At 36.3% G+C, this 14,644-nt stretch overlaps 1 protein-coding gene across 2 annotated transcripts in view; it reads left to right on the top strand.

The window, feature by feature from the left end:
* CCDC58 (coiled-coil domain containing 58) overlaps window positions 1–14,644 on the top strand; it is a 28,272-nt gene that overhangs the window by 5,372 nt on the left and 8,256 nt on the right. For both annotated transcript variants that reach the window (XM_029939425.1, XM_029939426.1), the window contains exons 2-3: window positions 5,665–5,790; window positions 10,817–10,963. In XM_029939425.1, the coding sequence (XP_029795285.1) occupies window positions 5,665–5,790; window positions 10,817–10,963 (273 nt within the window). The remainder of the gene's footprint in view (window positions 1–5,664; window positions 5,791–10,816; window positions 10,964–14,644) is intronic.

Here is a 14,644-nt window from a genome sequence, read left to right as displayed (position 1 = left end):
TTGGGGTTATGGAAAAGAGAGAAACCAGATTATGGGGTGAGATTAGGGAGTTATTTTTGAACAGGAGATGAAATGACCAAAGATGCTTTAGGAACATTCATCAGTTCTGCCACAATCTTTGTTCATACCCTATCATGTTTGCAATTAGCTTTGCAATATCCCTCCTTCTCTTCAGTCATTCCTTTCTCCAGTATATCCTCCTTCAGTCTAATCTCTTATACTGTTGTCTAATCTAAATTTTGGAATCCGAACCATGCATCTAATTTCAGGCTTCTGTGACCAGGTCTAAACTACTTAACATGACATACACGACCTTTTAAAAGCCAGTCCCAAAGTCTTCCCCCTCGTTCTATCTCTTACCCTCTCTTACTCATGTTTCTCTCTCCCCAACCACTGCCACCTCCAGCATACATTTGAACCCTTCTGTCCAGCTACAGAAGCCTACTTTTACCTGAATGCATCAAGCTCTTAATCATTTCTGATTTTTTCCCCTGGTTGCCACCCTGAAATCCCTTCTTCCTGACCCTACCTTTGACCCAGTTCATATATCAGCTGAACAAAGTCAACTAAGTATTCTTTCCCAGAATGTTTAAGTTTTTGTTTTTTTGTTGGGAATATTTATTCTTTTATACACCGTTGATTTTGGTAATTAGGTACAGACAAAATAGACTATTTTCTAGTATAAATGATGGTTCCTTTTGTAACATGTCCAGCTGCTCCCTGGGCCTGGAGGTCCTGGATGTCAAGAGGACAAGTCTCTGTACCTTATGGTAGCACAGTGTGAGCATTGCTATAAAATGTAGTTTGCTGGACTTCTCATAGTGTCCCATGCCACAGCGAACGTGGCCCTGAACTGTGTCCTGGCCTCAGTGCCGTAGGCTGCAGGCACTGAAGTGGGTCGCACACTGAAAAAAATAAATAAATAAAAATAAAAAATAAAAATGTGGTTTGAGGAGCAGAATCTGAAAAGAGTACCATGTGAATGGAATCTACTTCTTGGTACCTTTAGGCAGAGGGTGAAGAGGAAAAGGTTAATGAATTCCAGACCATTCTTTGGAGTACATTTTTATTTTACTGTCATGTAATCCACCCTTTACTACTCCCCATATACCCTGCCCAAAATAATTAAAGGAATTTACCTGAGGATTAACCTTAGCAATAGAGTATAGTATAATTATAGGGGCAATACAAAGTTTTCTCTACCCCTCCCTACTAAATATGGGCACTCCTTCAATACCAAAATTGGCCTCTGAGAGAATGAGATTTTTTACCCCACAATTACAGATAAGTTAAAGTTCACAGTAAATAAAAATTCCAGGGAATGTCAAGCTATGTAATCTTTTACCTGGATTTTGCTGTGTCAGTCTCCTAACTGATCCTTTTGCATCTCCTCCTGTTCCTATCTGATTCATTTTCCACATTTTCATACTTTAACCTAACCAGTCATTTTAGAATACAAATTTGATCATGTAACCATACCATACTTACCCACTTCACTGGTTCTCCATTATCTCAGGAAAAAGACTAAAGTCCTGTAATGTGACCTATAATAGTGACCTCAATTTATACTGTGTTTTCTCTTATTCTTTGTACAGAAGCCACATTAACTTTTCAATCCATTATTCAGATGACTCTTGTTAAGATCACCTGGGATTTCCATCTTGCTAAATCTGAAAGTTAATTTCTGTTCACATTTTTCTTGACTTCCTAGGAACATTCAACACAGGTGACCATTCCCTTCCTGAAACTTTTCCTCTGACTTCTGTGATATCACAGTTTTTCTCTTGCACTTTAAATGCTAGAGTTCTTTCTTGACACCCTTCATTCCCAACAGTCTCCCTCAGTGATCTCTTCTTGTCTCGTGACTCTTAATAACATCAACTTGTTAAAAAAAAAAAATCTAACCTTGTTTAGTGACAGACTAGTATTTTCAACTTTCTATCCAACTTGTCTATGCAGATATTTAATAAGCATCTCAAACTTAATATGTTCAGAGCAGAACCTTAAAAAAAATAAACAACTTTCTGTGTGCAAAAATTCTATTCAAAAGGAGAGTTAGTACCATGGATTTCTGTGTACCCAACCCTTAGCTTCAACAATCGATTCATGGCCACTCTTGTTTTATTTATATTCTACCACTCACCCTATCCTAGCCAGATTATTTTTTTCCAGCACACCCCAGATTCCATATATTTTTCTGTAAATATTTCAGTCTCTATCTCTAATAGATTATAATTTCAAACACAATATCAGTATCACATACAATTAACAGTAACCCTAAGTATCATCAAATATCCTTTAGTCATAATAGAACCTTGATCTTATTCCTTTCAAATCTTTTCGTCCCCTTGTCTCCCCAACATGAATTAACGGCACTACCATCCATTCAGTTGTTCAGGCCTCAATTCTCATAGTCATCTTGCTTTCTCATTCCCTACCACCAATTCATCAGTTTAACCTATCTGCTCTATTTTCAAAATGTATCCCGAATCCAGCTTCTTCCTAATTCTATGCTACCTCTCAATCAAACTATCTATCTCTTGCCTAGACCACCATAGTAGTTGGCTAAATAGTCACCTTGTTTCCATTCCCTTCACTCTAATCCATTCTTCATCTACAGGTGAAGTTATCTTTTAAAAAATTAATCATGTTATAACATTCTCTTGCCTAAACCCCTGTTGCCTTTAGAACAGAGTGCTTAATTGTTTCCATGGTCTCTGTTGTCCTTCATTTTCTGGTCTACTCTGACCTTACCTAATATTACTTTTTCCCTTACTTACTCCTAGCCCACTTGCCTTCTTTTAGTTCTTCATATACCCCAAAATTTGTTCTTGCCTCATCATTTTTGACTTATCCCCCCATGGGTTCTTTTAGTTGGCTCATTCATGTCACTCAGTTCTTAGCTCAAATGTTGTATCCTCAGAGAGGCCATTCTGGATCTCCTTATCTAAAGTATTAGCCCCGGGGTGCTTGGGTGGCTCCGTTGGTTAAGCCTCCGAATTTGGCTCAGGTCAGATCTCACGGTCGTGGGTTCGAGCCCTGCATCAGGCTCTGTGCTGACAGATGGCTCAGAGCCTGGAGCCTGCTTCTGGTTCTGTGTCCCCTTCTCTCTCTGCCCCTCCCCGTCTCATGCTCTGTCTCTCTCTGTATCAAAAATAAATAAAACATTAAAATAATTTTTTTTAAGTATTAGCCCCTCAGTCCCACTGTCATTCTTCATCCAGTTACTTCAGTTTGTTTTCTTTTTCACAGTATTATTCACTACTGAAATCGTATTGTTAATTGAGGCACTGCTTATTATCTGTTCCCCCCATGAGAATTTTTTTCTTTGAGAGCAAGGACCTTGATTCACCACTGCAGCCCTGGTGTTTAGAATGGTGCCTTACACACACTAGACATTACTAGATATTTTTTTGAATGAAGAGTGAGTTAATAAATGGACTGTGATGTGTTCTAAATGCTGCATATGTTTAAAGAAGAAAGATTGCTAAGGACTCTTGGCCAAGGAAAGGGTTTTATCTAAAAGGTATAACTTAAACCTTGGCCTCAAGATCATTTTGATGTAGATACTAGAAAAGAGAGATTTTTATAAGAGGTTTCTTTCTTTCTTTTTTGAACAGTCCAGTTGTAGGTGTGTTAAAGTTGGAAAAGAAGGTCACTCCCTCTCTACTACTTCTGCTATTTATGTAGTTTTTGAGACTAAATAAATGGTGCTTCCACCATTTGTTTGGAATCTGCCATTCACACACATATCCTTCATTGTACACAAAACACTCAAAGTGGAGGTTGCTTAGTGAATATGTTGACATTATCCCTTAAGAATTACAGTTTATAGAGAATAATAGTACTATTGGCAAAAATAGAAAGACATTGGAAGAGAGGATAAGATAGTGAAGTTGGTTTTAGACCTCACATTTGCCTGTGTTTTATTAGTCTAAATTATAAGCCTTCTACAAGCTATTTAACTTCTAGATTGAGATCTAGAAAAGGCCATTAAATTACTGATTAAAGATTAATAGACTGATAGGAACAGAATCTAAACTGCAGACTTAGACTGAATGGCTTAACTGGTTATTATCATTGGAAACAAATAAATGTTCATTATTGGGGAAGTAGTCTTACAGACTGTGACACCTCCACAGGATATTTATGCAACTGTTAAAAATGTCTTCAAGGCACTTTGAATAATAAGGGCAAAATGCTCATGGTATAATGTCATAAAAGCAGGACTTTAAAGTGTTTCAAAGGACCTTCAGTTTATAAAAATATAGGTATATTCAGAAAGAACTAAAAACATCTTACAATTTAATAATAGTCAACTATGGATAACTTTTGTTTTTTTTTTAACTTTCTCCCCATTTTTTCTAAAATGACTTATAATACTTTAATCATAATAAAAGTTTTTATTTTAACAAATGGATGAAGAAAGAAATGAAGTTGGTTTGAGTCATGGGTTTCAGTTTGGCAAAGGAAAGAAATAGGTTGGTATATTGAAGGATGTGGAGAATCAAGCCAAGTTGCTTTTAATTCACTTTAGTATTGAATATTAACTTGTTGGGTGTTTTTAATATATTTCTAGCATTATATACTTCTATTTCCTTGATGATTTTTTAGTCATCATGTTTTGTTTTGCTGGGCTGAGGGGTAGAGAGAATTTAAGAAACAATTAAAAAAGAAAGAGAAAGTGCTAGAAACAGTTTCTAGAGTTTGTATTTTCTAGAGACAGAGTATACCTGATGCCCAGCCTTTCTCTAGTGACAAGTGAAAAGTCTAAGTACCCTAGTCAAAATGGAGAGAGAAGGGACTATCCTTCTCACCAGAGTATTCTGTGTAGGTATTCTCACCAGAGTCTTTCTAAGTCCCCTTCCCTTTTAGTATTATTTTCCTTTTGGTTGGTTTTTTGAGAGTTGGAGCCTTCTCAGGAGGAAGAGATCTGTGGGAAATACGAGTAGTGTCACTAAGAAAAGGTAAAACTGATTTCTGTTTGTTCTACGAGTAAGAAAACCATGAAGAGATTTGATTCCTTCTCTAACAACATGCTTTGTTTTACTTATATTTGTCACAAAAATAATAAAACAATCATAGGAAAAGCTTAAAAAAATCCCAGAAAGCCTAAAAGGTTATAGATTAATTTCTACGAGTGAACCACTACTGAGTGTTTTTTATAAATAGCTTAACAGAATTTTTCCATCTAGTACCACATTTTAGAATGATAGACATAGAGGGAACAGAGCAGGCAATTATGCTGGCTGGATTGTTTGGGGCAATTTGAGGCAATCGAGTTTAGTAGAAACTTTTAGTGGCTGTATGCTTGGATGGAAAGAACACACATTGTTTGCTAAGCATGTTCAGCAGGTGGGGTTTAAAAATGAATAAAGCAGTCATGACCCTTGAGATGGCCACATTTGAGCCAAGGAAACACGGTTGGTGCCCATTCTTAGAAGTACTATTAAATAATCTACCTATTACTCTTGTTGTAATATTCTTGTAATAAAGATTTTCCTGTGGATGCATTAAATTTAGCATGGTTTCTCTACTCCTAACTTACAGGGTTGTAAAATATCCAAGAACTTTATGGGTTTTTTTGTTGTTTGTTTAAATGTTTCTTTTTTATCACTTAACTTTCCATTCAGGTTATTATTCTTTTATTTTAAATATATATAGGAATTACTCAAGGTGATGAGGACGATTGATGACAGAATAGTACATGAATTAAACACTACGGTTCCAACAGCTTCCTTTGCAGGGAAAATTGATGCAAGCCAAACCTGTAAACAACTTTATGAGTCTGTAAGTGTATCTTTTGGGTCTTTTGTGTTTCCTTTATGCCTTTTTTTGCAGGCAAAATAAGAAACCAATTGACATAATTAAAATGGATAAAAGTATGACATCTTCATGTTTTCTTGCCTACATCTGAGGGTGTGTATCCGTTTTGATCTGGTTGCTACAAACTAAAGAAAACATGTGATCTTATGCACAAATCTCTGGAGAGATGGTTCTAAGGAATGAGAGCAGTCATTTTTTGGCCCATTCATGGGCAGCCTTTAACTTAAGAAACCCTATGCACCAGGGAACAAAGGAGAGAGTGAATCAAGTCAAACAGTGAAACAAGAGCAAGGGCTTTGAATGAATCAATCCTAAGAAGCCAGACACCTGATGTAATAAATTACAACCTTTTATACTTTCTATATCTTTTCTCTTCCCTTAATCATCAGGCAGGGGAATAGAAGTATTTGGTAGTTGGGAGAGAAATCACAGATAAATTGTTCTTTCCTGAGGCTTTGGTTTTTCAAATATATATTTTTTTCATAGCTTCTTAAAGATTCCTTTTATGTCTCTTTATAATTTCCAAAAGCAAAAGGAAATAGTAATGTAGTTAAGTATTTTTTATAATTTACTTATATCCTTTCATTAACTTGGAAGCTAATATTCAAATGACATTTGCTTTTCTATGATCTCCCACAAGATTACTATTTGGATTCTTATAAAGAAGATATTACTTAAAACCTAAAATTCTATTTCTCAATTTTGAAAAAAAAGTCAGTTTTATGTATATCAATTAAATTCAAAGCATTAATAATTGCTGATGTTTTTCTGCTTTTATATGAAATTGTGTTATTGAGTGGTCAGGTAATTCTTATGGCTTGAGAAAAATTGGAAAGTTGTGGACTTGAATGAGTAGAATCCAGTATTGGAACTAGGGAGCCATGAGTCCAAGCCCTAATTTATTTTAATGTTGTTCACTTAGTTACTTTGGGTAGCTCTGTCTGAAGAACTAGAAATTTATGATCACTTTAGAGATGCCCCCCACACTACCCATATAATCTCTAGAATCTATTCAGTTGTTTCCATTTATAATCTTTTTTTAACCTAAAGATTAATAGTGTAGGGATTAGTAATGTGGATTCCAGATGTAGATTAAGTCCTACCTCTGCTTCTTCCTAGATGGTAATCTTGAACATTTACATGACTTTTTGCCTTAGCTTCCTTATTTGTAAAATAATAACATAATAGTACCTAGTTCATGGGGTTGTCAGAGGATTAACTGAGGTAATATAAAGTGCTTAGTGTACTAAATGTTTTACAAAAAATGCTTGCTTCTTCTATTATTGTTGTTATTATTTCTTATCCTTTTGTTGAACGAAGATGATCTTGCATATTGGAACCTTTTGTTTTGGATATTTGAGACCTTTTTGTCTTGGATGTTCTTGATTTGTGCTTGGGTTTTTCTGTCTGTATCCTGAAGGGATTCAGTAACATGAACATCAGAGAAGGGGTTGTTTAGTGTTTTTTTTGCCAGGGATCAGGCCTGTGGCAGAGTGTTTATGCTAATAAGTACCACTGAGTTCCCTTAGATATTATCTCAGTTAAGAGTGGAACTCTGAAATGTCCAGATTGGTTAAGGTTACCTTGACTTCTTTTAGCCCCTTCCTTCTATATCTGATGAAGGGATGTTTGCAATCTCTCTAATGATAGTACTTCTTCATAGCAGATGACCAGCAAAGTTATTGTTAAGTACTAATTATAGAAATTCAAAATTTTAGAATACTCTTAATAAAAATAATTTTAGTGAGATACCCTCATTAGAGCATATTCCCTTGAATCTATGAATTTTTTCTAGCTGTACACTGTTCATTATTTATTCTCAGGATAAATGTAAAAATCAATGCTGAACATTAAAGTCTGTGAACTTAGAACAGTATTTTACAAATGCAAAACTATTATTGGTGTCACGGTGATTGATTTTGGGTAATTTTCTCTTTAATGAATCTTTGGAATATATGTTTTAATGATATGCTTCCCCTTATATCTTTTTGTTGTTAATTCTGGAGAAAGATTGAAAAAACAAAGGGCCATGACAAAAACTTATTAATTTTTGTTTTGTGTTTATTATTTTTTTTATTTTTAGTAGTTTATTTTTGAGAGAGAGAGAGCACAAGCAGGAGAGGGGCAGAGAAAGAAGAGCAAGAGGGAGACACAGAACCCAAAACAAGCCCAGGCTCTGAGCTGTCAGCATAGAGCCCTATGCAGGGCTCAAACACACGAACTGAGATCATGACCTGAGCCCAAGTCAGCTACTTAACCAACTGAGCCACCCAGGCGCCCCTGGTGTTTTGTTTTTAATGATGATTAAACCAAGGGTCATTGTCAGGGTTCTGACAAACAACATTTCAGAAATTAGAATTTAATGTAGAGTTAATTTAGAGTCAACCTTTGTTCAGGAAAGAAAAACACCCAAAAACTGTAATCAGGAAAACTGTTGGCATTATGTTTCCCTTAAAGGCAAAAAGCACTGTTTTCAAATAATGGTTAAAAGATAGTAGGTGAGGGGCACCTGGGTGGCTCAGTCCGTTAAGCGGCCAACTTTGGCTCAGGTCAGGATCTTGCGGTTTGTGAGTTTGAGCCCCACATCAGGCTCTGTGCTGACAGCTTAGAGCCTGGAGCCTGCTTCAGATTCTGTGTCTGCCTCTCTGTCTCTGCCCTTACCTTGCTCATGCTCTGTCTCTCTCTCTCAAAAAAAAAAAAATAAAATAAAATAAACATTGAAAAAAAAAAAGGTGAAAATTTGACTAAAAGAAATTCTTAGAGTTTTGGTAAAGTACAGTAAAACTGGGAAGTCCTAGATAGACCCCTGCTAGACTAGCTTCGAATCACTCTCTTGCCCCATCCTAAATGCCTTCATTTCAAAATTTACCCCAAATCAAAGGAAGTATGGTTATGATATGGTTATCATTCAGGAATTTTCTCCTCTAACCAGGGGAGCTACTAGTTATCAAGCGTCCTCATTTCTTTGACATGTGTACAGAAGTCCATGCATATTCCTCTTGCATATGGCTCTTAATTCTGAATTTTCTTGAAGGATGATCGTGACAGTAAGACTAAAATAATTGATAGTACAGAATAAAAGATGATTTGCTCAGTGCTTTCTGTTCAGACGGTAGGGGGTTCATAGTGGGGCTAATCTGAAGGAAAAGTACACAGCTGAAGGTAGGAGGGTGGTTTTCAGCAAGAAGCGTATCTGTAGGAAGGGGCCAAGTTAAAGAGGGGAACAGTGGAGGAGAGCCCTACCAAGGAAGGAACCTGTGGCGAGAGAGACTGAAAGGAAAATGCTGAACATTTTAATAAAATGTGCACAATTTGAATTTGATTTTCAAATGCAGATAGAAAAATTAAAATGCTTTGACAGACTCCTAGTTGGTGCTTATACTATTCCATCAGTTTTTGGGGGTTTAGACAAAATATCAAAGTGATTAAATAGCACCTGACATTGAACAGTATACTGAGTTATGTTATTCTTAAATTGTAGAGGTAGGAAGGACATTAGCAATTATTTACTCATAATTCCTAATTTTGCAGAGGAAACTGAAGCTTGGAAATGCTAATTATTTAGCCATTCTCACACAGGGAGAGCTTCTTAACTCTAAGTAAGGATGGTTCTTTTCTTCCATTTTGGGAATATCCCTGCCCTCAATGGTGCTCCTTTCATTTTCTGTAATTATACCTGAAGGAGGAAACAAGTAACAGAAGAGGCATATTAGCCATTGAAATATAAGCTTTGGGCTGTCCTTGTGAATCCTAAACGTTGTAATAAAAAAATTAGCATACTAGAGTAATTTAATATAGGTGGAGTTAATGTCTCTTAGTTTGATTTACTTCTCTTCACATATCAATGCTCTATTGCAACTCTAGATATAGAAAGGTTTTTTCCTGGTGCATATTAGGTCAGTAGTTCTTAACTGCAGGGTTCTGAGATAATCATTTAAAAGATGTATTTCAAATAACTTAGGAAGAATGCTTATAGAATGGTTTAGTCTTGTATTTTATATAAAAATATGTATAATGGTTAGGTTATCCTCAGTATAACTTATTAGCATAGCATTAAGATATTCTCTTCAGAGGGAAGAAGGAGTGATATAACATGATTACATGGAGGAAGTACACCTAAATTTTAGTTGGAACTGAACCACCTTTATTTATGCTCCACCAGTTATAATGGTGATTACATGTTATTTTAGTACTTTGCTTTTACTCTCCCCCAGGTTTATGGGGCATCATCAGAATTTGGCTATGAACGTGGGAGCAGTTTGAATAATGACCATCATACTTCATGAATGAAGGAAGAAAATAAATGCAAATTGTTTTATTGGATTTGTTACATAAAGATGAAAGTTAGTAAAGAATTGCCCTGCCAGATGTCCTTTCAGTTGGCACACACAGTTGATGGAGCTAATATCTGTATTTCATACACAATTTTCCTGCATTAATACTTTAAAATCTTGAAAAGGGCTCTGTTTTGCATAGGTAAATGTAATGTTCTTTGTTTTTCTTTATTGTAACGGATTGCTTCCCTACATCACTTCACAATTTCTTGCACTTAGTGACAACACAAGACTGAAAAAACCCTTGAAAGGACAAAAAAGAGAGGAAGGATAGCAGTAGTGGCCCTGAAGGTGTGCGAGGGTGGGTGGAGGGTAGAACATAAGGGATGGAATACTGGGGACAGAAATGTAGGGAGAAGGGGCTGAAATGAAAGCCCGTGTTGAGGAGAATGCAGGAAGGGGAGTGGGAAATCCCAGAAGTGTATTGAAGAAGGGAGACGACCCGACCTCGTACTTTCCACCATGAGAGGTGCTTCCTTGATCTGTTTTTAGGTGATTCAGCTGGTTCAGCACAGTCTTCTCTTCCATAGATTAAATTTTTAAAAATTATTTTAGAAATGTTATATTTCTGTAGCATAAAAATAAGGGTTTTTTGGAAAACATTAAAATCTAAAAAATTGGTATGATTTTTCTCTCTTGTTCCTTTATTCTTTTAGTTGATGGAAGCTCATGCCAGCAGGGACAGAGTCATAAAAAATTGTATAGCTCAGACCTCAGCAGTAGTAAAACACCTCCGAGAAGTGAGAGAAAAGAATTTGGATGATTTAACGTTATTAAAGCAACTTAGAAAAGAACAGACAAAGGTAAGTTGAATAAGCTTTAAATTTCTGAGCAAAAGATTTTCAAAATAGCTATCAAAATAAATTCAGTTATTCAAATATTGGCAATTTTTTCACACGTTATATATATTTTGAGAGAGAGAGAAAGCATAAAAGGGGAGAGGGAGAGAGAGGGTGGCAGGCTCTGTTCTGACAGCTCGAATCCTGGAGCCTGCTTCAGACTCTGTGTGTCTCCCTCTTTCTGCCCCTCCCCTACTCATGCTCTGTCTCTGTCTTTCTGTCTCTCTCTTTCAAAAATACATACATGTTTAAAAAAAAAAAAAGAAATGGTCATTACTTAAAAAAAAGGATCAGATTAATACTTCATTTTTAGTGGGCTTTATTTTATTACATTTAGATATTAGTTTGTATGTTAATTTGCACTTCATGAATATATGCAGTGTAGCAGCCTTAGCTTAAAGAAACATATAATCATATTTTCTTTCCATTTCTTTATATATTGTACTTTTAAATAGAATAGGATTCAATACCACATCAGGAAATCGTATCTGTATTTATGTTTAAAGGTTTGACTTGAGAATAAACTTTTTTAACGTATTTACATTTTGAGAATATTTACCTCTGGTTTCATCTGTAGAAATTTGCTGAAATGCAGTACAGATATTTAATTTCAGAATATTACCTTCTTTAGCTATAAAAATATAGTATTATTTGAATATAACCAGATACACTAGCACCACATTATAATTTATTTCACTACACAAAGAAGTTGCTATGGGTCTTTGGGTTTTTTTTGGATACCTTTTTGTTTCCACTTCATCTTGCATCCCTACAGTTTTCACTTTTTAGGAAACAGCAAATGTCCACTGAGTGATAAGTCAGAGGAAGCCTTTTTTCCCCAAAGTCTGCTGTAATGTAGATAGGGTGTGAACCTCACAGTATAAGAAACGAAACAGAACTGTTCCTTTATAGCCCTTAATGGTGACATGTCAAGAAAAGAGTTGAAATGTGTACCATATTTTATTTAAGTGGAATGCATTGCTGTGTTCCTTTGCGGGGTGGGGGGTTCTGCTTAAAGAGTGATTTTTTATTTTGATATAATTTCAAACTTACAGAAAAGTTGCAAGAATAGTACAGGGAACTCACTTGTACCCTTTACCTATATTCACCTATTGTTTGCATTTTGCCCCACCTGCTTTGCAGTACATTCTCTCCACCCTTCTCTCCTCCCTCCTCCTTCCCTTATTTCCTTGTTTTCCTCCCCTTCCTACCTCACATAGGCATTTTTTTTCCTGAACCATTTGTCGAGAATGTTGGGTACATTGTTCCTTTGCTCCTTACACGTTGGTGATTTTTTTAAGAAGAAGGACTTTTTCCTACATGACCACTGAGCAATTATCAAAAGCATGTCTGTATTTCAAGATAGCACAGTAGGTATTTTGCTGATATGTGTATGTTGGATGACTGAAAATTCAGTATGGGACAGAATCATGCTTTTCATTACTGAACAGTCATGAGGTCTGCCCTTTGTTTAGTAGATGTAGCCAAACTTTGAAAGGGGGACCCTAGCATCTCTCTCAAGCCTGTATTCTCGTAGCTGCTGACAGGTGAGTGTGTGCACTTGCTCAGTCATCCCACTGATGCACTGTGTCTTGCTGGATTCTTCCACTGTCTTTGTGGCCCTCTTTGTTCATGATGACTGCTTCGGTCCTGTATTCCACACCTGCTCATTCATCAGGCAGTGGTGGTGTCCGCAGACAGTGAACTTAATGCTGTAATGGTCATCTTGGTCATTGTTTATGAAGGCTCATAGATAATTTCTATAAAGCTAGTTAAAATCTAGTTATTTTTGGATTTTGTATTTTAATGGACTCTTGAAGGTTTTGACAAAGGAAACTGCAGGGCAGGGCTATTATATCAGAAACTGAAAACTCATTATTTGCAAATTACATCAAACAAACACTACAGTGACTCCTTAGTGGAGAGCAAAGTTCAGAAACCACAGAGTCCTTGGGAGTGATGTGTCACCTAATTGGCCCACCCTCATCTCTGCCCTTCAGCCTCTAGGGTGCAGAGAGAATCACCAGGATGACCATTGCAAGGAGTAATTTTAGAAACCAGTCAGCAAGTTATAAAAGGTAGCTTTCTAGTCAGATACTGTATAGGACTAGAGGGTGTCCATGAATAGTACTTAACTGAATAAGGAAGCTTGAATTTTTTTAATTTTCAAGTTTTCTTCTGATTATGGAATCAGAAAGAGAAGTCTTAGAGATGTTCCTCTTCATTTTTTTTAGTGAGGAAACTGTGACTCAGAGGTACTGATTTCCCCAGCTAGTAAGTGGTAGAGCTGGGACTTTAACCCATGTCTTCCAACTCTGGATTCGGTGGTTTTCCATCAAATCATGACTGAGAGTCAAATTCTGGTTACTGTAGAGAACAAAGTTTATTTATATGCAGAGATGCCAATCTGAAAGTCCCCAGTTTTTTCCCTGAGTCCTTAACTCAGAAAAAGCACATTCCTTGCTGGAACTGTGTAACTGCTATCACATACTGTCACCTATTCAAACTTTCTTTGAAAGGAAGCTTACCTGTTTAAGACCTAGAGCCTCAAAAACAACCGTCTCTGAGGTAGCATTTTGTTGGTGGCACTGAAATTGTATTAGAAGTTGGTTGTAATATCTGCAGCATTCAAGAATAGAAAAAACATGGATTTTAATGGCGGGTGGCCCTAAGGAAATGAATCCCATCTACCACTTGGTGGCTGTGTAAACTTGTAAATTAATTGCTCTGAAATAATCAGATTCTTGGTTTGTAAAATGGAGTTGAGACTTCTTATGTTTTTATTTTTAGAGATGAGATTAAATTATATAATGTGTGTAAGAGCTAGCATATTACCTACAGCAGTTAGTACTTGTTTTCCTTTCCTTTTTGAGGTTCTGAGACTCCATATATTTTACATTAATCCTCCTTATAATATCTCCCAACCACTGGTTTCTACTTTTTGTTTAATCACTATTAAGAGAGTAGGGGAGGAGGAGTATGCAAATCTTCTGTAGTAGTGTATTCTTTTTGGAAGATGTAATTTCTCAAAGATTTTTCATACATATTGCATAATACTACATATTACATTTTCTTACATGTTACAAAATCTGCCTCCCTGCAACATGTGATTATTGCTTCTTAATCTTCGTCAGACCTCTGACTGTATGCTCAAGGTGTGGAAAACTCTTGCCTTTGTAGATCATTTGGGCCTTTGTATTCCCCTCTTTGTTTTTCTTCTTGATTCTTTTTTTTTTTTTTAATTCTTTAAAGATAAAATTTCTCATTTTATTTTATTTTTTAATTTTTTAAATAGTATATTGTCAAATTGGTTTCCATATAACACCCAGTGCTCTTCCCCACATGTGCCCTCCTCCATTACTACCACCTCTGTCCCCCCCACCCCACCCCCACCTTCAACCCTCAGTTCGTTTTCAGTATTCAATAGTCTCTCAGGTTTTGCGTCCCTCTCTCTCCCCAACTCTCTTTCCCCCTTCCCCTCTTCATTGTCCTCCATTAGGTTTCTCCTGTGCTCCCGTTAGACCTATGAGTACACATATATGGTATCTGTCCTTCTCCACCTGACTTATTTCGCTTAGCATGACACCCTCAAGGTCCATCCACTTTGCTACAAATGTAGCATTCATTCTTTCTCATTGCCATGTA

The sequence above is a fragment of the Suricata suricatta genome, chromosome 5 (genome assembly GCF_006229205.1).
Source record: "Suricata suricatta isolate VVHF042 chromosome 5, meerkat_22Aug2017_6uvM2_HiC, whole genome shotgun sequence".
Classification (NCBI taxonomy): domain Eukaryota; kingdom Metazoa; phylum Chordata; class Mammalia; order Carnivora; family Herpestidae; genus Suricata; species Suricata suricatta.
This window is presented reverse-complemented; position numbering and strand designations above follow the sequence as displayed.